The 25,779-nt window shown below is 39.4% G+C and overlaps 1 protein-coding gene across 4 annotated transcripts in view; it reads left to right on the top strand.

The window, feature by feature from the left end:
- The window catches only part of LOC124154164 (potassium channel subfamily K member 18), a 129,490-nt gene that overhangs the window by 24,207 nt on the left and 79,504 nt on the right, over positions 1 to 25,779 (top strand). For 2 of the 4 annotated variants that reach the window (XM_046527720.1, XM_046527719.1), the window contains 2 exons: positions 6,740 to 6,957; positions 24,212 to 24,710. In XM_046527720.1, the coding sequence (XP_046383676.1) occupies positions 6,802 to 6,957; positions 24,212 to 24,710 (655 nt within the window). In that variant the 5' untranslated portion in view covers positions 6,740 to 6,801. Of the gene's footprint in view, positions 1 to 6,739; positions 6,958 to 14,043; positions 14,849 to 24,211; positions 24,711 to 25,779 lie in introns of those variants that run through there. The other 2 variants (XM_046527718.1, XM_046527721.1) reach the window with 2 other exon arrangements.

Genomic DNA, 25,779 nt, shown 5'->3' with positions numbered 1-25,779 from the left:
TTTTTCTTTTGTGTGAGTGGGTCACTGTCGTGAGCGAGGGCTCCACAAACCTGAGTGCGTGAGTGCGTGTGTCCATCGCGGTCATTTGTTCCCTTGAGCAAATCCGCGAGGTGCGTGACTGAGAGCGTGTTTTTATTTTGTCTTTTTCTTTTGTGTGAGTGGGTCACTGTCGTGAGCGAGGGCTCCACAAACCTGAGTGCGTGAGTGCGTGTGTCCCACGCGGTCATTTGTTCCCTTGAGCAAATCCGCGAGGTGCGTGTGTGAGTTTCACGTTTGTATTTTCAGTAAGTGTCTTATCTTGCCATTACCTCCCATTTGCAATTACCTTCCATTAGCAATCTGCCCATCAAAGAGTACGGCCTTGGGGAATTAATTTTCTTTAAAAATTAACTTCAAATATTTACACTATTTGATATCAGTATTTTTCTTGTAGTTTATTTGTCGAATATAAGTGGTGATGAGTTTAATTAGGGTTTGATGGCTGGATTGGGCTAGAATTCTCTCTCATCCCACTAAAAATTATGTCTTCGACCAACCCTGAAATTGTGGGGTAGTATTAGCATATACTCAGCGTTTTTTTATTCTTATTGTGTGTCTCGTTGTTTTTTAAGTGTAAACTTCTTTAGCGGCGTTAAGCACTTTTGCGGGATGGGGAAAAAGCATAGAATTCGCGTGAGCGTCACCGACCCGACACCACGATCGCTACAGCGAGATATACATTTCCGTCTTAAAATTCGTCTCTTAGTATCACATCCTCGGTAGTATAGTGGTCAGTATCCCCGCCTGTCACGTCGAGACCGTGGTTCGATTCCCCGCCGGGGAGGATTATTTTCTCAATCTCATACAATTAAAAAAAGTTTACAATGGATATTTCAACTACGCAGGCTGACTAGGTATAGTAAATAAACTTTGTTAATATATAGACTGTTAAAGTCTTTTTGTTTTAAAAATATTAAAATTGAAAATAAAAATGTATAGTGTACATTGTATAAGTTCATTAAATATAAAGAGCTCGTGCATGAACGTGCAGAAGTACGTAGAATGTACGTATATATATACATTTCAAATTCACATTCACACAGGTCGCCACAGGCGAATATACTATCATAATAACATATAATAGAAATTGAAACAAAGGGATTGAAACATAAATACAGGACGATGACACTGTGGCGTGGAGATGGAATGAAGGCCGAAAACACATGGAAAAAAGTTCACCTGAACCGGGATTTGAACCACGGACCTTCTGCTGTCTGTTAAAGTCTTTTTGTTTTTTTTTATTATATTTTAATATATAAATGATATTAAGTACTTTCTATTAATGCACATCGTATTTTTAATATATATTTAATAATAAACAGTTTGCTGAAAAAAATAATTTCAATTTTTGTTGAAAAATGAGTATTACTGGAAAGATTAGTTCTTTAATAATATTAAATGTATGTAAAAAATAAATGGATAATAATTATTTCAGTTTTCACTTCTGTCGGCCAGTCCCACGACTGCCCCGTTTTTTTCCTATTTTTCCTCATGAGTGAGTTTTCCTTGACTTCGCTAGGTCAGTATGAGTTTGTGAAGTATTTCCGTTCTTCGGGGACCTTGCCTCGGTCTTCTCCCGAATATATTCACTCGATACTTCCGATGCAAAACAGCACGCGATTATATTCTTGTGAGTCTCGTTTTCTTGGTAACGTCCACACACTATTGAATCCAGCGCATATGCTTCCTTACTTTGAGAGAAAACACCCTGCCTCAAATATTTCGGCAGATAAGACTAAATATCTTCCTCTGTGAGGAACATCGGCGTCCATATCCGCCTCGTAGTAGCAGAATAGCTTAAAGAGAGTTTCCTTAGCCTATGTTTTAGGAAAAGAAATAATTTAGCTGTGGCATCAAATTATGGTAGTTTTCGTACACAGTATGCACGTAATTTCTTAGCGTGTAAAATTTAAGAAGTAGTCGTTTAATTTTTTTTAAATCATTTTAGTTTGTAAAATAGGCTTGTGACCTAATTTCGATATGAAACTTTGCACATATTAATTACCTAATTAAATAATTGCTTAGTTTAACTACAATTTTATAATTGTAGTTACTAGTAGGTTATCATCTGGTGGTAACATGAAAATAGAGTGCCTACGTAAATAAGAGCAAATTTGAAAGAAATAAAGGAAAAATACACGTACGGATATCACACCATTGACAAATGAAACTTAAAACAAAGCACTCAAAATTCGCAATTAACGATTCGAAATGCTATTAAGAACAATAATGAAATCAACTAAGAATGGAGGAACATTTATTCTTAAAAATATGACCATTTACAAGAAAGTTCTTCGATATTTTTCAGGTTACTCCTTCCATTTTTATATGCCTCTTTGCAGGAAGGATTCTTTCAAAGTGACGATTTTTCCGCGTCTTAAATTTGATTTTGAATTTGTGATCGTTCCTGCCTATGTAGCAGGGTGAGTCCAGCATTTGACCTATTTCCTCTCAAGCCCTTTCTTTCAATAAACTCTTTATAGCCACCGCGTAACCTATTTATGGTTCCCCTTAATTTCAAAGGTTTCCATCCCAAACGGCCCTGCTTAGCTGTGGTACTGTGCTTCCCCTCAGTATACCTAGCTTCCTTCTTGTAAACTTTATTAAGATTTAAAATATCTGCGATGGAAATGGTATCAAATTGCTCTATCATTGATCTCGCATTATATTTGAGTTATTATGAAAGGTGATAATGGGGTGATAGGATTGACGAGTCATAGGCAAATTTAATTGGATTCCCACAGGGAAAGGTGTGATTGTGGTTCTTTTCCTCTCATTGTCCATATTCATGACGTTAACTCCTATTTTAAGGCCATTTCTCAACTCATATGATCCACAAGGTCTCACTATACTCGCTTGCTCGATATTTTTATGGTGTCTGGAAAATATTAATAACATACCTGTCAGCAAGCTTCATGGTCATTGTATTTGTAGAGCTATTTGTTTCCTATCTGGTGCAGTACAAGAATGTTGATGGCCTCCGGTAATCGTTTGTCTGACACGGCTACCAAACGCCTTTTATAGCTGGCTTCATTAATTTTTCCCCACTATACCGACACCATTTGTCGTTCTTTTTCTTGCCTGTAGGGAAAGGTATTTTGAATATCATTTCTAAGGAAAAAAGAGAACTTTATTCTATTATTATCCCCGAATTTTGAAGAATTCTCAACTTTCTTATGGGCTAAGATATCGCTCATCGGCAGGGTATGAGGTCCATTCTCTTTAGAGAGAAATTGTTGTAGATTTACACTAAAAAGGTTTTTTTTAGATTTCATGGAATCTATTGCAGTAGATAGAGTATTGTTGGGAATACGTTTAGCTAGGAATACTCCAACCTTAAGGTATGCTATTCAAATATATGTGTGTCGCAACATACATGAAATATTTCCCCAAAATTTTGTTGTTCCTGTGAAATTTTAATGAAATCATATTCTGAAATCGCGGGCTCACATTTTGGAATTTACAATCCGCCCATTGGAAAAATTTGTTTCAATTTTCTCATCCCAGTATTTCTAATTTTTCCACGATATTGCACACGAATAACGTTTATAAATCCTCATTAGTATCTTTATATTCTCATGCATTCTTCGAAGCATTCAAACTTAACGTTTTTGACCTGCCTCTCACTCTATGTACCCAAAAGTTGTCTTTTCCATTGGTTTTAGACTTCTTTTATTTGGGTAGGAAGTATTTTGCAAATGGCCGCCGCCCTCGTAATTTTTTTTTCTTTTTTTCATCCTGTAACTAATCCTATCGTGCCCCTTCATGGTCGCAGCTGACGTCCTGCATTCTGTGCACCCGCGTTTCAAAAGTCATTTTGGAAATTTCTACGTTCTGTGCTCGCTTATGCGTTCTCACAAATGACCAATGTGGCGCTCCAATTACTATGCGCTCTAAATCAAAGATGCAACTCTTCCATTCAGCGCTATGCATGTGCACTAATAGCTGCTCCTTCTTCTGAAATCCCATCTAAAGATTCTTTATCCCCTTTCATTTCAATTTACTTTTTGAATATCGTACTCCTATCCTCTATTTATTTTTTGTGGTTCTTTTTAAATGGAATGTTAGGGAATGGAATGATAACCTGTAGTTTGTAATGTACGTGGAACAGTGAAATGAAGAGTTGTAATTATTTATAAATTTTATTTTACAGCACCGAAATAATTTGCGTAGATTGATGCCTAAATTGCATGATTGGAAGAGCATTAGTCAGGTGCCCTGGCACTTAGTTTTGTTTTTAAGACGTAACATTTATGCTCATTAATTATTACTTAAAAAGCCATAAAATTATTTGAATATATATTTTTATCGTTCTTTTAATTCACCATTGCACCCCTTCTATCTTAGCCCAAAGGATTAATTACCTTCTTTAAATTCTTTCTGTTAATATCAAATTAAATTTGGAACGGTTTTTTATTTGAGTCATTACTTCAAGAAAAGAACAGAATAGGAAAGCGTGCCTGAGTTATTAGGCTGGCTGGGGAAATAAGCAGATTGATTTCATTTCCTCGCTATTTATGGAATTTCGTTTCATCTAAAGATGTGCTCGTCAAATAAGATTTCCCGAACATGATTGATAACCACAAAAATCACGAATGGCTGAGTGAGTGTTTTAACGAATTCAATTTCCAAAATTGTTTTGCATTCGCGATGACGATTAACAAATCACAAGTTGAATGTTTGTGGTCTGAATCTAGAAAAACCCATGTTTTTCTCATGGTCATAAATATATATGTGGAATATTCAAGTGTCGGAAAACCATCGCTTAGTTTGTTTTTGCGCCTGATAGCAAAACAAAAATTTATTTAAGTATACCGGGACTAGCCGCGGTAATAACTTTTACGGAGTCACCCGAAATGCACAAATTGTGCGAAAAATCCACAGAGGAAAAATCATACGCCTTGACCGAGTTTCGAACCCGGATCCCTCGATTTCCGGCCGCATTGTGGATTTTTCGCACAAAACAAAAATTGTTGTATACCAGAAGGTACTTGACTCAAGACAATAAAAACGAATGTGAGGGTAGACCGGGGGACATTTATGCATGAGGCACAGAGGCGGATCCAGGATTTCTTTCTGGGGGTGGCACAAGCAAGGCCGTATCCAGGATTTTGTTCTGGGGGGGGGGGGGGGCACAAGGATACCTCGTAATACAAAACGAGCGCAATGATAATGGGACCATATTAAAAATCTTGCATATTTTTAAGGGTTTGGGGGGGCACGTGCCCCCACCCCCCCCCTAGATCCGCCTATGATGAGGCACGTTTACCCTGTGCACTTTTCCGAACCGAGTTATAACTAGTGCGTCATAAGTAATGACTTATTGATGCTGCTCCCTAGGGGCCATTTTCATGAGATTTTGAGCGTCAGTCAGCATAGCGTAAACTTGCAACGGGGCAAATTTACGCTGCAGACTTGGACCTGGAAACATTTTTTTTACGGTTACAAATAGGCTAGCCACTGAGTGCATAGCATTTTGACTTTATGAGCTGCTTTATAAGACCTCCTTGTCTAATATTTCCTAAGTTAAAGCATAAAAATTAGAAAATCCATTTTTTTCCATCCGTGTACGCGTGCCTACCTTATGTAGATTGAATAAAGAAAATATCTTTCTAACAAGCCATTGTAATTCTTATTTTTGTAGTTTTATTGATTTTTTTATTTTAAGTCAAAAATTACTAAAACCAATACAGCCGCTGTTGATTTATAATAGGGTGGTTCCCTATTTTTTTTAATTGCCTAAGTCGAAGATTATCACTCCTGGAGTAGGTATTTCACGCTTTTAGATTTTTAAATGACGATATCTATTTTTCGCGATTAAATGGAAAATAAAAATTTTTAATCATACGAAAACGAGACGGCTAAGTATGAATGCTCGGAAAAGCCCATTTGACGTCATTCTGGTTCGGCTGCAGCCGTGTGAGGCTATGAGCGCTGCTACGATGTAGGCTGCTAGCAGGTAGCGCTTGGCTAAATTAAGGATTATTAATACCCTATCAAACGAAGGAAACTTTCTGACCATAGGCAATTTTAATAGGTGATTATTAAGAAATTTTTCCCTGAGATCGGTGCCACATACATGCATTGGTAGCCTCAGGCGATGTATTAACTCCTGACTACAAGTAAACTAGGTCCCTGTGACGTCACGAGGAGTGGAATCGCATGGGTGCCAATTTGGCCTTTTTCAAATGAGGTTAAAATTGACCATTAACATTCATCTAAACTGGGATTTCTAAAACCAAATAATTTGTATATTATGAATACAATAATGGTGGGTAACGAATAGCAATCGATGCCTTTCGTTTTCTTTGACGAAGGAAAATACCCTATTGGTGTCTCTAAAGTGTTCATTGATTACTAGGCGGTACGAAGTTCGTCGGGTCTGCTAGTATAATGTAACTATCAAACTTATCATCGATCTCAATCTATTTCTGAAAGTGGATATCATGGCATTTTTTCTTGATGGCAAAATTCTCATTATTAAGGGGACAAATTTCAGTAATTACTGTACCCCAAATAAAAACAAATTTAGTTTGCCTCTGTGGAGGATGGGAAAATTTTTCAGATATACACAGGTTGTTGTGATGTTTACTGGAAAAATGTCTTTTCCAAGCAACAAAATCTTACTGTTGGTTTAATTAATGTTTTTTATGATTCTCGAATGGTAAATGGCAATTTTCTCTTTCTCTTTGGTCAACAGTATCACTTGTGTTCATGGAAATACTGGAGGAGTAGTGAAACATTGCCGGTAAGGAGCGTAAGATGAGGTTCTCTCAAGATTACGCGACCAATGAGCGCCTGGGAAGCATGACTGTGGAGGAGCTAGGTCTTTGCGATGAGGTCGTGGTCGATTCTCACAAGGAGAGTTACGTTACCTACGAGGATGGAAAGTTCAAGAGACGTGTTATTATCATCAAGGTATGCTCTACTGGATTTTTTATGATCTTATAGTCTGGCTCCTGTCATTTTCTTCTTTGCTTTGTCTATTTTCCAGATTTTTACACTTAGCTTCTCATTTTCTGAATTATTGTACCTGATTAAAAAGTGAAGATTATTTTTCACCCCTAAACCTACCGGCCTTAAAATGATTTAAATAGGAAAATGTTTATTTTTTGTTATTTTAACTTTCTATACGGTTTTGACATCATTTTTAGCATTATTACTATCAAAACTTTTAATCATCTCAATATTTTAGTGGTTTAAGTATTCCTTATTTAGGCTGTGAGTTTCTATATCAACTTCTAGAAAATGTTTTGCATAAACAGTGATGTGTCTTTTGTATATTTTGTCCTATGACTATTATTTTAGATGAGTGCAGGGTTTATTTTATGACCTTAAGTTGGCTCAAATCCGCGAGACTGAAAAAATAACAGCCCAGCCTAGTTAGAGCGGGTATGGTGGTAATTTTGAAAAGAAGTAAGTAATTAATATCTTATATTTCCGTCTAAGAACTTAATAAAAAAATTGTACCTATTGCATTGCTAAGTGTGTTCGTAGGTAATCATTCAATTGTCCGTGGAAAAAATATCCATCGCATAAATGTATTGCTAATGGCTCATTATTATTTCCTGAATGAACGTAAATATGTGTGGGGGTTAGAAGCCCAGAGGTTTTTTTATAAACAGAGTTAAGTACAGAAATTTATAGATTAAATACACAAAAACTTGGTAGCCAAGGGATGCGAGTGAGTCTCTGTTCTTTGCTGACATCGAGTGGAAAATCAAATGCACTTCTACGTAACAGGTTGCTCTCGTTTGTTTTCTTTACCTAATTTCTGTACGTAACTCTGTTTACAAAAAAATCACCTGTACCCCTTGGCCTCAAACCTCCTGAAACCATTTATGATCCTATCTCATTACTTCAAGCCATTTTGAAACTCAAGCGATGACTGCATTTCCTCTTCCTTAAATGGATTGTACCACATGGTGTACTAGTTCCTAGTTCTCAGAAGCCAGTCAGGCCTAAAATGTCATGAACGATTAAAACATTTGACCTAAGTGTATATGATAAAAAAACGTGGGATGATGTTATCCCTTGAAATTACTAAATAGTAATTTTATATAATTCATTTCATCCCTGATTTTCTCGTCTCCCTTGAAAAGTTACTCATATTTTCCATATTTTTTCCTTTTGCTCTCTCTGGAATCAACTTTATAGCGGTGAGTGTTGAGAGTTTTTGCGCATTGTACAAATATCATGCAAAGTATGTGACTGATACGTAAAAAATCTAATTATCTGTGTATATGTTCTTGTGTTATGAGATTTGAGTTTGAAAATTAAAGAGATTGTTTTTTACCGTTCTTTGATCCGTCGCTTACTTGTCGATTTATTCGCTAAGAAAAATCAGTGACCTTTTTTTAAACTAGTAGATGAAGTAACGAGGTTATGTTCATAATCTTAGATTCCTAGCCACTCCTTAACGTGTTATTGGACCTTGTGTGGTTTGTTGTTGTTTTCCATTTTTTTAGCTCTTCATTTCGTCGGTGAACGATTTACTCTCGAGCAAATGAACCAGCACCTTAATGGCGTTACCAAGTCATGAGAGGTGGGAGTTAAATTACCTATTTTCTTAAGAAAAAATGGCTAAATGAGGCAGATTTTGTTCGTCGGTATAACTTAAGGTATGAAGGTGGTTTGAAGGAGTTTTGGTGTGGAATCACCACGTGCCACACTCCCTTGTGGTGGCTTGCATGGTATCTCGTAGTTATAGATGAAGAATGCGACCGACAGCTGAGGTCGTTTTCGGTATGAGGAAAGGGGGGGAAGGAAGGGAGGAGAGAAATCCGGCGTCGGCATTACCCTTCTATTAACTGAAGGCGCCTAAGGGACCACATTTTAACGTCCCATCCGACTGACGGAGTACTGAACTTGGACATCCCTCCGCAAAGCGCTCAATCTTGTTCGGGCAATCTGTGAAAAAATCTTTGACACCGTCGGGAATTGAACTCGACCCCACGGGGAGGAGATACAACGCTCTACCTACCACAACAGCCCTATCCCCGCGGCTTAACTTATCTTTTCTTCCCATCTTTTTTAAAATTCATCAAATTATTTTAATTAATTGTCATTTCGGTTCTGAGTAAACTACCCTATTAAGGAGCAAGGAAGCTGAAAGCTGTGATTCCCAAGGTTCGAATGATTCGGGAAGGGAGAATCTTGCCTCGTCATTGGTGTGGCGGAGCTGTATTTAATGTTTATTGAAATAGGGAGGGTAATTCTACGAATACAAGACTGTTCGGATATTTTCTTTTGATATTATATAGGACATTGGAATCGAGGTTTAGTCGTCCAAGCGAGGTTACGCTCTCAAAAAGGCATGTGTGAAAGTACTGCTAATATTAAAGAAGGAATTACGGTATATGGGCCTCGACGTGATAGGTACGACGAATCCCGCTGGGTCAGGATTGAGTAAGGAGTGTAAGAGCTACCGCTAGCGATGCCTGGAGTAAAATTCATGGGAGAAATGGACACTTCTCGTATAGATGTCGATTCGTATCACTGTTTTCAGAGGGCATTTCAGAATCTTTTGAAATTTCCATCCTCAGTCATTTAGGTCCATATGGAAAGTAACTGGTCAACATAATGGACGTAACACTTCCACTAAAATGAAATAATTATTATTGTTTTATGTAGTTGATAAACTTTAACCCTGTTAGAGATAATTATGAATGGGTATTCTTACTTCATTACTACAATAAAATGTTCAATAATGGCAGAAGGTGAACTCTGACTCTTTGACTTATTATATTCACTTAGTTATGTTAAACAAATATTGAAAAACCAAAGTAGATTTTGAGAAAATTATCATAGTTAGCATCTAGAGAGTCTGTACCCGTGATTTATTTTAAGTTTACATCTTCATTTTTCAATGAGCGTCAGCTTGGTTATCAGCGTTCTGCATGAAAACTAAAAAAATATTCACCATTCTCTTCTCATCAGCGTATTAATTTTTAGACATTTTTAGAAATTTTAGGTATGTCTTTTTTGATGTTTCCTCTTTTGTGTATGCAGAAATTTAATTTATTTCGTACTTCAATGGCATATTTCATCGAGGCGCAGCAGTACTGAAGGTCCAAAAAAAATAGCCGGCAAAAACGTATAAGCATTACAATTCAAGCCGATTTTTCTTCTCGTAGCACTTTTTTCTGGTGGTAAATAAATTGGCGGAGTAATACTATTTTTTCGCAATCGTGAAATTTATATTATGCGTCTCATTAAACTTGAAAATTTCTCCTTAATATTTATTGAAAATGATGAGAAATCTATTATAAGGAATGAAAATGTCGATATTATAGCCTATTTAATGTACAAATTATAAACATTTGATGATCATCTGTTTTCACTTTCTCTCCCGAGTGGCTTTTTTTTTGGTACTTTTTGAAGTAGTTGTTGCTTCATGAAATATTAGCTTATAAAGTTAAAAGTGAAAAATTTGAGAATCACTTTTATAGATCTATGACTTATATTTTGGAAAAAAAAGATCCACGATGGTGACCCTGCATGGATTTTGAAAGAAATACTAGCTAGTCGTAATTTTGTTAGTCTTCGGAGTGCAGTGCATGGGATTCCCATGCGTCACTTCAAAGTGCGAAAGCATATATATTTGTCATAGCGGGGTCCATCGCCGGGTCGCGAGAGTTATCGCTCGCGAGTGTAACGATGAAGAGAGCCTCATGGTGGGAAGGGGGCGATAGACCATTCCAAGGGGAAGGAAGTTGCGTGGGAGGGATGCTCAGAGGGGAAGATATGCTCGCTCATAATCTTTCCTCCCATCCATGGTGGCGCATAGCATGATGGTGTGTCCATAAATATCTTAATTTGTCTTCAAATTTGTTTGAACTTGGTAGGTACTTGGTAGAAGGTTTAAAGTATACCGGGACTAGCCACGGTGATAACTTTTACGGGAGTCACCCGCAATGCACAATCGTGCGAACTACGTGCACAAGCGTGCAACCTTGTCCGGTAGTGTCCACAAATATCCACAGGGAAGAATGACGCCTCGGTAGCTTAACTGGCTAAAGCACTCGACCGGAAATCGGGGGATCCGGGTTCGTATCCCTGTCAAGGCGAATGATTTTTTCTCTGTGGATCTTTCGCACTAGGTAGAAGATCATCATCACCATCTCTGGTCAGAAATCCTAAGATTGATGGAATGTTTCTCGGGTTTCCCACCAGGTGTGGTTTTGGATGCTTGGTCCCAACGTTTCAACGGCTGAGTCTGCCATCGTTTTCAGGGATAGAATCTGGAGCCAAATTCTTTACGGTATTGTGTTTATTTATTTATATCGTTGGCTGTTTAGGTTGTATCCAATCCAGATATTGGTTTAATGCAGCTCTCCACTCAGTTCTCCTATCAGCTAATCTTGTCACACCTACGTGTTTCTTCTCTTTCACATTCTTCTTTTCTTTTTCCTAAAATTTAATTCGAGGTCTTCCTTTTCCGTTCTTGCCTTCCACTTGTCCCTCGACAGTCGTCTTTATCAGGCCATCATGTCTCAAAATATATAAGGTTGTTCCATGTTCTTATCAATGTTTTCATCAGGTTTCTCTTCTCTCCTACTCTTCTTGTGACTTCCTCATTACTTACTCGGCTGATCCATTTGATAGTCATCATTCTTCTGAAGTACCACATTTCGAAGACCTACAGCCATTGATTTCTCTGCAGCCGTAATCGTCCATGCCTCACTTCCGTGAGAAGTATACTTCTCTATAGAAGATCGTAAGGTTTTATATGTGCTAGGTACATAAATGTCTCATAGAAGGTTGCAATCTATCGACAAATTTCTTGCTTCGTAAAATCTGGGCTGTTGTGTTTTCCTCTCCCTCAATCGTCGAATGATTCATTCATACTGCTAAAACCCTTACATCGGTGTATAGGAGTCCTTAATTTCTCCATTCCCCGAGTTCGTTCCTTCAATTCTCTGATTTTCTTAATCCTTGTATCTTTCTTATATGTGCCAAATATTTATCCTCGTGGAGGAACTTTTCGTTCAATTTTTCCCTCTATTATGTTCCTCGCGTAGCAGCAATGTCTTACTAAATGGACTATTTAAATAGTCCATTCATTACTTATCTTCTATATCTATCTCGTTTATTCTTTGAATTCCGGCAGCGATAATATTAATAAACTCAAGCACATGGGCAATCTAGCGACTACAACATGTCCTCTCCGTTTTTATTCCAAATATAAAACACTAAGTCAATACGCAGCACTTGTTCCATGGATGCATAAGAAATATTTTTATAGAACTTCAGGATTTCATATCTTTCCCCCGCAATATATATTACGTAAGGGAAAGTTCTCTTTCACCTCTTATTCTTCGTTACACCCCCTCATTTCTTACTCCTTTCGTCTATTTGATCTTGAGCTCCCGCTGCCAGCACCAGCTCTCGAAAGATTCAATTCTGGTCAACATTTCGAGGCATTGTGGTTATACAACTGAGAGTAGAAGCGAGAACAGTGAGGTATTGTTCTGAAAACCTACCTGATGCTATTCGACAAACTTGCCTGTTCCATGAGTTCTCCCTCTGTTTCTCCCGCACGCAAAATGGAAACCAGGTAGGCTGCTTCAGTTTTTGTTGGCGAGGGTCTATGGTTCTTGGCTCATGCAAAGGTCAGAAAGTTCCTCGGAATGCTAAACGTAGCGACCGCTCCGCACCGCATGAGATGGAGGTGAAAGGTGAAAGGAAGGAGCAGTGGAAGATTTTTTCCTCGTGAAATGTCTAGTGGGCGTGAATAATCCCCCGCAACATCCAGCATCCGTCGGTGTTTTGTGCGCTCGACTCCCTAAGACGACCAGTGGTCTCAGTACCTCTTTGTTAAATTTTGAGATGCCTGCCAGGGAACTGAAGTTAATTACCTGGAATAATTAAGTTATATGACTGTCAGACATAATCTCCACTGCCAGAGTCGCAATACATGTCGCTAAAAACTGAGGAAATGGATTCATTATTTCTATAAATTATAAGTTTAAACTTCCTATTGTAATGTAGGATGGAATTTTCTATTTTTAATGTAATATTTTATTTTTTACATCCAATATCCTGTATTAACATAAAGAATGTATACTCATACTTGTTTTTATTTGTTTAAATGTATTATTTACCGTGATCGATGAATCTTGAGTGTTATATTAAATAATTATTACTCTTTTACTTGGTCTTTTGTTTCAGTAATCGAATTTTTCTGTGGTCATTTAACTTTAAATACTGTGTTGTACCTGAGGAACGGGTCTAGATCGTCAGATTATTTATTTTGGTAGTCATATAACAACTCATCATCGTCGTCTCCAATTTCCACTGTTCTGTAGCCCCGATCTTTTGGAATATTTCGGGCGCTTGAATGAATATCATTAAATTATTTATTTTTTTTTGTTTTCTGCAGCTTGTGGCTCAAGCTCGCAACTACCTTTCTCTCACCTCAGCCATTTCCACAGCATGTGCACGGACGTGGAACTCCCGTCCATTCCAACTAGCCATTTCTAAGTGACTCAGCATCTCCTTTTCGCACGTGGATAACTGCAGAGGTGCTTTTAATGATGAAATATATTTCCGGACTGATTTTCTTTTTTATTTTGCGTGCGACATGATAATAGCAACATGTGCGTTCTATGGAAGGGACGCTGGAGGGAGGGTAAGGGAAGGGGTCCATAGTTATGGGGAACTGTAAAAAATATGTTTTGTGGAAATTGGGTTTCGGCGTGACTCAGTAGGGGGGGTTTGGGAGCGATCGGGGTGGAAGGGGTGGTGGTGTCTAGGGGGGTGAGGGAATAGTCTTATGTGTCGTGAGTGAGGGGGGGATGGAGCAGGGGTGGGTGGAAAGGGTCACGGAGGAGTTTTGGGCACGATGCGGGGGGAGGAGAGGCGCCGCTCGGGTGCGCTCGGAACTCTTCGAGATAGGGCGAGTGGAGGGAGGAGGGGAGGTGGTGGGGGACTTCCCCCACCCCCTCCCACTCGCCCCACCACCCGAAGGAATAAGGGGAGGGCGCGGGGGCGTGTTGGATCGCCCCTCACACGTCCTGCGGTTTCCGCGGCCGTCGGGTTTTCGCATCGGGGACGGTCCTCGCGCGTCCACACAAGAGATCCCGTCCAACCTCCGCCGCCTTTCGTCGATGTTCCGCGGTGTTGAGTGACGCCAGGGGGAAATCCCCTGTCCTGTCTTCCCCCCGTGCCTCCGTGAGTGCTCGCCTACGTCGGCCACCTTTCTGCCTCCTCCACCGTTCGCGTCTCCCTCCAGGAAGGCGCCAGTCTTCCCTCTGGCGCCGGCACGAGCGAGGGTCACGGGAACTCCAAGACTAGAATCGATAGGCCCGCCTCGGCCGTGCTTTTTCCGTGATTCCCTCCTGCAAAGTGCTCTCCGTTGCGGGATTGATGTGGCGGACATAGAGGTCTCGTGGGAGGATTCTGTTGAGTGGCGAAGGGAACGGTTGCGGAAGAGGCGTGTTCGGTGGAAACACAAGAGTGCGCTTCACCTTTGTGCTGTGAGCTAGAAGGGCGAGGTGTGTGGTGGTGGGAGCGAAGAGGAAGATAGACTGACGGCATGGATGGAGAGACTGTGCAGCCGCCATTGCCCAGAAGGACAAGGCTGAGGGTGCAGATCCCCGCGGGGGTGGCCGCCGGCGGTGGCGGCCACTCCGCGGGGACTGCCCGGCCCTCCTCCTTCATCAGCTTCCCCGTGCCCGGCCCTGGGCCGAGGACGCCCATCACCCCAGGGGTGGCCGTCACAGGGCCAGACGGGGCCCTTGGAACTCTGCAGTTTTACCCTGGCAAAGCCTCCGGATATGTATTTCAGCAGTTTAAAGGGTTCAAGGTGAGGGTTCAGTGTTTTTCATTGGACCTTTTCCGTGTGAACGAAACAGTAGCTTAATGTAATCCTCAAAAATTTTCGTTGATCATGATGACCCAGGTTTCCACTGTTATAGTTAATTTTAAGTTTGGTAAGTCATAACCGTGGTCAATGTTATAAATACACGTTGTAGGTTACACCGAATTTATTGTGTGTGTGGAAAGAATAACTTGAAATAAGTACTATCTACTGCAATTTTTTATGAAATATTTCCGTTTTCAAGATATATAAATCGTAGTCTGGGTCGATCTTCTTTAAATGTATTTTGTATTATTAAAGTTGTTGCGTTTTCTCTGCAATGGATTACCACTATAATGTTACCCGGTTTGCCATTAAGTACACTCTTTTGTATGTTCAATTCTTTTGCTTCCGTGTTCGTGTGGTGTCCATGCAGGGTGCTGTCTCGTCATACCAGGTGATCCCGGAGGCCAGATTGATGCTCCCGGATCATTACCTGGGGTGCAAGGGTTCGAATCCTGCCGCTGGCATGTACGTTGTGTTTGTCACTGTAGCAGTAGTGTAGGCATGATGTCTCGATACGGTTCCTAGCTTTGAATTGCTTTTATAATTTCTTCTTCATTTGAAATTTTTTAGCCTCTCCATTTCCCACTCACCATTTTAGACCTACATGCATAAATTACGTAGCTAAAGACTTTCTTATTCTCTACTAAATTTGTTTTCCATTCTGGATATCAGAAATGAAAAGACAACTGTCCCCATGAGTCAGAATTTTTAATGTATAACTGTGAACGAATCTTATGCCATCTTGATGTTGGTAAAGGATGGAAAATATAATATGAATTGCTTAGTAATATAGGGAAGCATATTAGATAGTTTGGCCAGAGCTTCGTATTTTCTCTCCTGTAGTCATGATCCTTTGACTATCGTGGTTTTTTTATGTAGGCCACAATATTTTATTCATTGATTTTAATTATTGTGTAGTATAGTGAATATCGTGTCAATGTATTTAATGATCCCAAAATCTATGGAAAATGTGCGATTTTTGACAAATAGATATGACTGAATGTTGGTAATTATGAATATCTAGCAATCAGGTATTGTAAATAACAATGTGGGGAGTGATATAATTTAGGATTAGAATTAAAATGCTATCTTCAAAGACTTTCATTTAAAAATACAGTACTTTTAGTTGTTTCAGTGGAATAACTCTTTGTCTATATGAATTTCCTATGTCTTAATCCACCTTCATAGGCATGAAGCAACAGCGACGGTACCGTTTCATTGTTTCTCCTGGCGAATGAGCTGTTTTCATGTTTTGAAGTCCAATCTTATATCTGGCGAAAAACAGAACGCTCATCAAAGCCCTTTCCCTGTTTTTCGCGGATTTCTGAGCATTCCGAAGGGCCGGATGACCGCCGCGTCGTTGGCATGTCTCGTTTCTCAATTTATGGGTTTCCTCCACTAGCGCCACTCTTCGTCGCTTAGCAGCCTGAATAGAGAGGGTGAGGACGAATGGGAGAGCTGAATGTTGGGAGAAAACCCCCCACCCAACCCCTTCTTCGTGAGGGCAACGGCCGTTACTTAGAGACTCGAAATTTTCTTTCGGGTGAGGCCTTGTTCATTCAGCTGGGGATGAAATGCTCCTCTTTTTTTCTAGATAAATGAATATCATTATCTCCTTCGTGATTTAATTTGGTTACCATTTACATTGGTTCCATTTCCAAAATTCACGATTGTAATAAGTAAAAAGAAAGTGAGGTCTGTATGATCTTAGGTTTTTCCGGCGTATCAGTTGCAGAAAAGTTTCTCGGGTTTTCCACCGGTTGATGTCGTCCATGTCTCCCGACGTTTCGATCCGCGACTTGCAGATCATCCTCAGGGGATCTTCCTAATGATCCCCTGATCATTCGGAAGATCCCCTGAGGATGATCAGCAAGTCGCGGATCGAAACGTCGGGAGACATGGACGACATCAACCGGTGGAAAACTCGAGAAACTTTTCTGCAGAAAGTGAGGTCCTTTGAAGTTAATAAGCGAGATCACGCTATTTTGTTAAAATTTAATAAAAAATATTTTAATGACCAGCTTTTTAACGTTTTGAGGTGTTAGAAAAGCGATTTTTTCTTCTAATATTATAATAAATAAGTAAATATCATAATCTACTTCGTGATTGAACTTGGTTACCATTTACATTGGTTTCATTTCCAAAATTCTCGTTTGTAATTGGAAAAAATTGATATCGTTCGAATTTAATAAGCGAAATAACGCTATTTTGAAAAATATTCAATGACAGTATTTATGACTGATCAGATTTTTAGCCTTCTGAGGTGTTTGAACGGACTTTGGGATTGTTCTACCATATTAGTTTATAAATTATTGCGTCAACTTTCTGAAACCTCTAATGTTATTGTCTTGAGGTTACTAATTTGTTTCATTTTTATTGGGTCCTCTATTTTGACGAACTTTATACAAGTTTATTTTAGTTACAGTTAGTTTATAAGTTTATATTAGTAACTAACGTGACTACTTTGATTTCTTACCTACACTTCTTTGGTATTACATTAAGAGTTCCCCTCAGAGCTTTTAATGTTAATAGTTTTGTAAAATTGTAAAATATTCGATAGGAGAAGCTTAATTTCTTCGAACAATTGTCGACTGAATACGATGGAATTGTTATTTATTGAAATATTTGCAAAAATATTTCTTCGTCTTTCTGTGGTGCCTCCGTAGCAATTAGAGTTAACTTGAATTCTGTGAGGCGTTGAGAACGGATTATTTGCCGTAGAAACTAATTTGATGTGGTTATTAGTGCGTCTTGTGTTTGCTTGACTTTCAGATAATGATCCGAGAAAAAGAAGGGGGTCGTAAATTATGTACTTTCATTCGGTTGATAATAGATATTAACCGTTTTTATGGAATATCCTTATCTCTTTTATAACCGCTGGTCACTATTAAGAGGATCCATACCTTGGGGAAGAGTATATTTCATCAATATTGGGGTTGACGTTATCTCATGCGTTTTTTTTTTTTTTTTTAAGTTTTATAGCCTTTCCCTTTGCTCTGTCGATATAAATATCCCAATTGTTTCATATTTTCAAATGCACTCTTGTAAGTTATGCAAATATTGAAATTGAGAATGAGTTGACGGTAAACCATCTTCATTTTTCATTGCTAGCAATGTAGTCGCTGATACTAGCAGTGAAACTGCGGTGGCCAAATGGTTTTTTAAACCAGTGTCTTTGTTGCGTAGCAGTTCTGTTTATTGTTGGTCAAGGCAACAGAACCAGCGCCTTTCCGGCCGTTTGCCAAGATGAGACATCGATGACCAATGGTCTGCGATTTCAACAATAGCTTACCACGCAAGCAACAAATAGCGAGTATAAGATAAATTCTAAATATATAATATTTTTGAAGACCTGGCCTCGGTTTTAGTTTATTCCTCTCGCCAAACCTTGGAAATGCCAAATCATTTAAATCATTCAATCTATGAGAAATACCCGACTCCTGTTTTATACTGATGCAGTCCCGATGTGTAGGATTATTATTTTCTGTCCCTTTCCAACGTTTGAGTGCATGATAAACTTTATCATCAGGACTTACTACAAAAATATGACCTCACAACGCAGCACACGCAATGATAATCAGCGTTGCGTGGTGATGTGATGTTTTTATATCCTTCGCCATGATTTAGGAGCCCTGAAGAGGTCATCTGAGAAGAAGAAAATAATAATTTAAATTTATTATTTAAAACATTATCCCAATAACACAATCAATAACGGAACATATAACTGGAAAATATTCCTTGCGAATGCAGATAATGTTTTCAGAATGGAATGGATTATATTGTATTCTTTTAAAGTAGATTTAAATTTTTTCTATAATCAAAATTGAGTGCATTTATACTCCGTGGATGAAGTAGTATATCGTTTTTGGATTGACAGCCCTTGAATAGATCGGCTGGGTTTCAGCAGCTTGCATTCGTAAAAATAGTTTAAACTAATTCCGTGCCTAGGTATGCGCAAAACTAGTGATTTCTCATTTCAAAATGTAGTAATCATAGTACAAATCAAGTATTTTTACAAAAAAATATCATTGAAATTTAATGAGGTGTTGGTAATGTATGGCTGCAATATTTTTTACCCTACACACTTAGCATCGACTCGGATTCTGGCAATCCTTTCTCGTCTACTCTGTCGTCCCAGAACATCATTGTTTTTCACTCAGGGCGACATGTTATTTCGTCCTTCTTCGTAGTCCGTCGAGTTTTTTTTTGCGTTTCTGCTTGAAATTCCTTCTTCCTCTGCGTATGAGGGGGAAGGGGAGAAAGGGGTTGGGTTGAAGCTAGGAATCCGCCACCTCCCGAATCCATTTCTTCCTCTCATCACGCCGGGTGGTCCCCCATTCACATATCCCCACTCTCCATCTCTTCCCGCTCCACTTGCGATTTCCTGCCACCATAGCTCGCCATCTACTTACTACCCTGAAGTCCAGCCAGATCCAAACGAATGCGGGAAATAAATCGAAAATCCATTTCCAGCCCTATTTATCCCAATCCGTTATATTTATTCTCATTCCTTGGTGAAAGCATCTTTTATGTTTACTACTCATTCACAAACGCAACGTTATAGCTCGAAAAATCTTTCACGGTTGATTTATTATTTGCATTAAATGTAATTCGTTCACTCACTTGTCAGTGTTTCCTGAAGTCCAGCCACATCCAAGCGAATGCGGGAATTAAATCGAAAATCCATTTCCCCCTTATTTTTCACAATCCGTTATATTTATTTCTACTCCTTGCTGAAAGTATCTTTTACATTTATTACTCATTTAACTCTACGAGCGCCACGTCATAGCTCGAAAAATATTTCGTATTTGATTTATTATTCATCGCAAATGTTATTCGTTCACCCAGTGCATTATTGCAAAGATTCATTTGAATAGCTGAGGATTGAACTCACCCAGGACTGAACTACAGACGAAGTGAATTTCACTTATTCAGGATGAAGAAACTAATCATTGCCCTTGACCAACTCGCGTCACCAGGATTTTTTGTTTGGGAATGTCCAAAGGACTTAGGTATCTGTATCTGATCCCGAAAGCCTTCAATCACCAGTCCTGTGCTGTACTTATTTAAGGTTGCTGCGCATCAGGGAAAATAGGGTAAAGATGGAATATTCAAAGGATTTGGGTTAGAGAAATCAGGGAACCTCCTCCATGGCGTCAGGGAAAATTCATGTCATCTCAAGTGAATCAAAGTAATTGCTACGCTGTTGGCTGGCTGAGGGCCTAAGTTTTTGTGAATTAATTGGGTTTAATTGCGTATGGAATTTAGTGATTTCAATGTGTGCATTTTTAATAAATTCGTTTTCAGAAGAATGTAATTCTGGAAGTTCTTTGCATTTTATTAACAGTTATTTTATGCAAGAGTGTTCCATAATCATTGAAAAGAAATCGCGAAAATTGCAGGGTAAATAATTTTTTCAGAGAAAAAAGTGGGAATAGTCAGCGAATTTAAATTCGTGAATATTTTTACAGCCATATCATTAGGCAGGCACCCTTAAAATTTGTTGACATGAATTAAATATAAAATCATAAAATGTTTCTTTAAGTTCGTCTTTTTACAAGTCGTGGCACATGGAGTCATTACTTACAAGTAACTCTCGTATCTGAGATCCTTTTAATCTCTTTTGTTATTTATCAACGGCATGAAGAGAAATCGAGATTTAATCGTTTTGATGAATGTAAATTTCTTTTTTCCTCCCACTTTAAAATAGTTTGTCCTGATTTTAAATTTTTCGATGAATACGCGAAGCGTTACACGGTTCATTCGTATGCTAAAGGGAAAATTCATATCGCATAGTTAATGGACACTTATCATTTAACCGTCATGTCTCTGCTGAGTCATTCATTGCTAACATCTTTTTAAAAATGTCTGTTGTTTATCGCCGATCTTCCGAACCGCTTCTGCACGACAAGATTTGGCTGTGGGCCAAGCTCTGAGTTTCGCAGTTAATTGTCACGTCAAGTTCTCTTTCTACCCTGGGATGATGGAACTTTGCTTTTCATCCATATTCACTTAAATTTTCTTCGATTATGAGAAGTAATTTTCTACTACTGCAGGGTATTTTGCAATCGCGGTTTTCTGGTTATCTATTGTGATGTGCTTAGAGCGTGGATCTGATTAATTATAGTGATCACTAATGCCATCAGGTCTCATAAATGACCGTGCTTAACAGCGTCACAAACTTAGGAAGGAGTTGGTCATCTAAATTCCTACGGCAGGTAAAGGTCTGAGATGGGGGTTCACTTAAGTAACGTAGCTGTCATGACTCGACTTTTCACGATTCTCATTAGTCAACATCGCGGCATCAATGTTGCACAGTTTAATATGAGAAAGAGCGAGCGCGCCTCATGTTTCTTGCGCCCTAAAACTTTTCAAACTGTTATGTTACTGAAAGAGATAGTCATCCAAAGTATGGGTGATCTGTTCTTGGTATTATATAATGCCGAATGGCCATAGAATAAGTTTATGAAATAGAAATTTAGTTTTCCATATCAATGTTAACTTTACCTATCTCGCCTTCTGTTCTGAGAACTATTCTGAGAAATCTACTGGTACTAGTGGGAAAATGTGGTAATTGATCATTTTCCTCTATTTATAAAATTACTGTACTAGACTGATTTTAAAAGGAAATATTCTAATTAAGTGCTGCATAAGTATATCATGAAACAACGAAACTATACTTTGTCGGTTAGAACAAAAAGTACGAGAGGCGTAAGGAGGCAAGTGAAAAAGAGGTGGGGCGTATATTATATACCTTCATGCGGTTGATATAGGATCTGAACCGTTTTTATGGAATATCGCTATCTCTTTTATAACCGCTGGTCACTATCAAGAGGAGCCGTATCTTAGGGTTGAGTGCATTTCGCCAATCTTAGGTTTTTCTTTATCTCATTCCTTTTGTTTCGTGAAGTTTCACGGTATGCCCTGTCGATACACAAATATCCCAATTTTTTTATATTTTCAAATTCCCTCTTGTAAGTTATGCAGCCTCTGAAATAAAGAATGAGTTGATGGTGTACCATCTTCTTTTCAGTCACTTCATAGCTATGTAGTCGCTGTAGTATGGTAAAATCGCTAGCGGTGGCCAAATTGTTTTTAAACCACGATCTTTATTTTATGGTAGTTTTGTTAATAGTTGGTCAAAGTAGATGAACTAGCGCTTTCCCGCTGCTCGAGCGCGTGGGAGTGGGATGTGTGATATGCTCATAAAAAAGATGTTGGTTTGGAGAGGAGTTAGGAACAGGATATGCTGAAGAGTGGCAGGTTTTATGCGTCTACCGGTGGTAAAGTAATGCATTGATAGTTGTTATTACTTTAGTAGCTTGATTTTCCTTTCATAAAACGTTAGAAACAATTTTAATCAGTTAAACTAAATCAATTGCTAAAATTTTAGGGATAATGCCATTTGTGCAAGTCAAACTCTCTTTATTCTCATTCAATTTTCACAAAAATCTATCCGTAGAACTGAATAAAGACTGGTAAAAAAGAAGCATGCTAAGCTAAATAACCTTGCCCATTGGTTTTGCGCGAATTTTTGTCTGGGTATAATTGGCCCTTTCAGGGATGCGGACGTTATGTGTTACCGTGTGTTTAGCCACCTCAGTGGCTCTCGTGAACAATAAAGTATGAGCTAAGTGGGGGTTTTCGAGCAATTTTTGCTTTCGTTCTTTTACTCTGTTTGCAATTTTTATAGGGGCACTTGATGGTTTGATGTAGATTTTGAACCCCTGGCCATTAAGACGTCGCTCTGAGCACTGCACAACACTCGATGGTTTCGTCTTATCTGTTATATCACGCGACATTGCCAATACTACGTAGGGTCGATGGGAGTATCAAAAGTAGGTATATTCTTAAATGCAATTGGCGGTCGCGTGATGCCCAATGTTTATTCTCAGCTTGTTTGAAATCCAGTCGTATAAAAGTATGATATGAAATTCTTCGCGTTACGATAATTGTCTAAAATAACCAGCGCGAATATTTTTGATCACTTCAGTGACTTTCATTTCCGAAATTTTTCCCTTTTTTCCCCTTTCAATCCCGAGTGACATTTTCCGATTTCTTCTCTGTTCTTCATAGCGTTACATATGGAACCAGCTGCTATTATATTATAAAACTTATATTTAATTGTATTTAAATAGACGCGTGTACAGCCGTTTGAAAATGGAGAATTTTCAGGCAGCTGGCAGGCAGGTAATTTAATCTAATTTTAGCTGTAGGCATTTTCATTTTTAATATACGGTGTTTTTCCTTTTGTGTAAGAATTTGTTCAAGTAATTATAAACAGTTTTGCTACTCAAAATCTAAAATATATTTAATCAATTAATTCGTAGGAATTGTTTCACGAGTGTTCCCGCACTATCTTCTATCTAAAATTTTTGCACGCTAAATCGAATTGAAAAATGTAGCTTTCGAAAGGTAGCCTCCAACTTTAGGACACTTCTCACTTTAAGGCTCTTTTTCGCGGACCTTAGCTTTAAGTGAGATATTTCATCATGTACTATACCTAGGTGAATTCATGTTCGAGCCTGTTCTTTCCCAAGCAGCATAATATGTTACGTTTATCCTGTAATTTATCGTTTTTACATCTCCACTTTTACGACTCCATCCTTTACGTGATATAAAAGTGATATTATTTATGCTTTACTTTCTTTATTACAATTTGGTTTCACCGCTCTTGGTGGCAAAGTATTGCCATTAAAATGACGCCCGGTAAAGTAATAGTAAATAGTGTAACTTAGGCCAGTTAATATTTTTCAGAACCAAGCAGTTATTAAGGAATTTATGACTGAATGATTTGCCTATTCTTTTTAGCATTAAAGTGGTGCATAAATTTTGATCTAAATTAAATATCAGCAATAATACCTATTTTAGATCAAAATGGTGCTACTGATGCATATCAAGTCAACTTTTTTCCTGAGAGATGACGTGGAAAAGCATATTGTGTGATACCCAAAGATATCATACTGTCAACTTAATTTTTAATTTCACAAAATCTACTACAAGTGTTTTACATTGACTTGCGATCATCATCAGGGAAAAAGTAAAGTACTGATGATGACCGCTAGCCAATCGAAACCTGTGTTGTAGAGTTTGTGCTTGTGCCTGTTTCTGAAATTAAAAAAAAGAAGTTGACCGTACGATGTCTTAGTGTATAATTTCACTGGTAAATATAGCTTAAGAGAATCATTTTCAAAAATATAATTTATCAACGGTGATATATTTTTGACGTAAATTGACATAAAAAAAGATATCAGTGTGCTGCTTTGGTTATGGGCACGAATGCTGACCCGCTCCTCCCCACAGGACTTCACGCTCAACACGGCCAAATCGGGGCTGTCGGTGGGCGAGAAGACGGCCTTCTGGTGCTACGGCCGCGTCAGAGACTGGTCCACGCGGTGGTTCACGCACATCTTCCTGCTCACCGTGGTGATGTTGTACAGCGTTCTGGGCGCGGCCATCTTCGTGGCCGTCGAGGGCCCGCATGAAGACCGCCAGCGCGAGGACATCTTCCGGGAGCGGAAGGCCTTCCTGCACAAGATCCGCGACCTGAGCCGAGGCGTGGCGCCGGACGCGACCATGATCTCCGGCGGGCGCGGCGGGCCCAGCGTCGGGGAGTCTGTCCCACCCGTCTCGGCCGCGTATCCGGACGACGAGCAGTGGGAGGTGGAGGCCACGGCGAGCCTCCGCGCCTTCGAGGAGCAACTCTACGCGTCGTACACGCTCGGCGTCAAGGACACGGAGAAGAAGGTGTGGGGCTTCTGGAACGCTGTCTTCTTCTGCGGCACCGTGTTCACCACCATCGGTAAGTCATCCATTCCTCTCCGAAATTGTCTCTCTCTTTCTCACTTAGCGATTCAACCCTTTGGCCTATTGGGGTATGTTAGATCAGAGTTATGATTTCGTCGTTTCCTGGCGAATGATGCCTTGTACTTGAACTCGGGCTGTTCTCGAGGTGAAAGTCTTCATCAATGCCGATGTTATGAAAACCAAGTCGGGTTTTGTCGTCAGGGCAAGTGAAGATGAAAGCCGACTCGGTTTTCGAAACGTCGGCATCAATAGAGACTTTCACCCGGTGGACAGCCCGGGTTCAACCAGAGTAGAGTTCACTCCATACCAAGCCTCAGGCGCCTGGGTTTCACACTTTCATGGTAGGGGAGGCCAGTTAAGGTGGGCGGAATACCGCGCATTGCGAGTATTGGTTTGTGTGGAATATCCGTTAGTCCTGGGCACGCAAAGTGGGAAAATTCCAGGGAAGGAATCATTTGCCTAGACCGGGATTCAAGGTCCGGCTCTACCGAATTCATACCGGGGATTTTTATCTCTGCGGAGTGAATCTGGCGCTTATTTGGGAGATCTGGGTTTCAATCCGGGTTAAGGGAAATGATTTTTTCTGTGTGGAATTCTCGTTATTTACGTGCACTTTCGGTTGACTTGAGGCTCGCCGCTGGCTATCCGCGGCTATTTCCGTGACTAATGGCTTTGGTTCCTTCAAACCTTAACGTTTGAAGCTTCTGGCTTCAGCCTCGGGACTGTGGCGCTATGCACACATGCTGACATGTGGCATTGCATGTCTGGGAGCATAAATCATCTTGTTCTCCAAGGCCAATCAAACTCCTCAAAGGGAAAAGATGTTTAGGTGACTTGAGTGGTAAAGCACTTGGCGCGAATTTGTGAGATTCGGGTTCGAATCCTGGTCATGGCTAATGAATCGTATAACATCGTTGCACTGTTGAAATCAGCCAAGATATGCAAGCTGCTGTGTGATATAGTGAGTATGTTGAAATTTGCTTTTTGAGCAGTAGGATTGGGATTAAATGTTGGGGCGTTTGAGTACTGTAGAGTATTTTCACAGTAAATGCATTACCTATTTG

Source organism: Ischnura elegans, chromosome 2, assembly GCF_921293095.1.
Source record: "Ischnura elegans chromosome 2, ioIscEleg1.1, whole genome shotgun sequence".
Lineage (NCBI taxonomy): Eukaryota > Metazoa > Arthropoda > Insecta > Odonata > Coenagrionidae > Ischnura > Ischnura elegans.
Note: the sequence above shows the minus strand (reverse complement) of the source record. Positions and strands in the feature narration are given on the sequence as shown.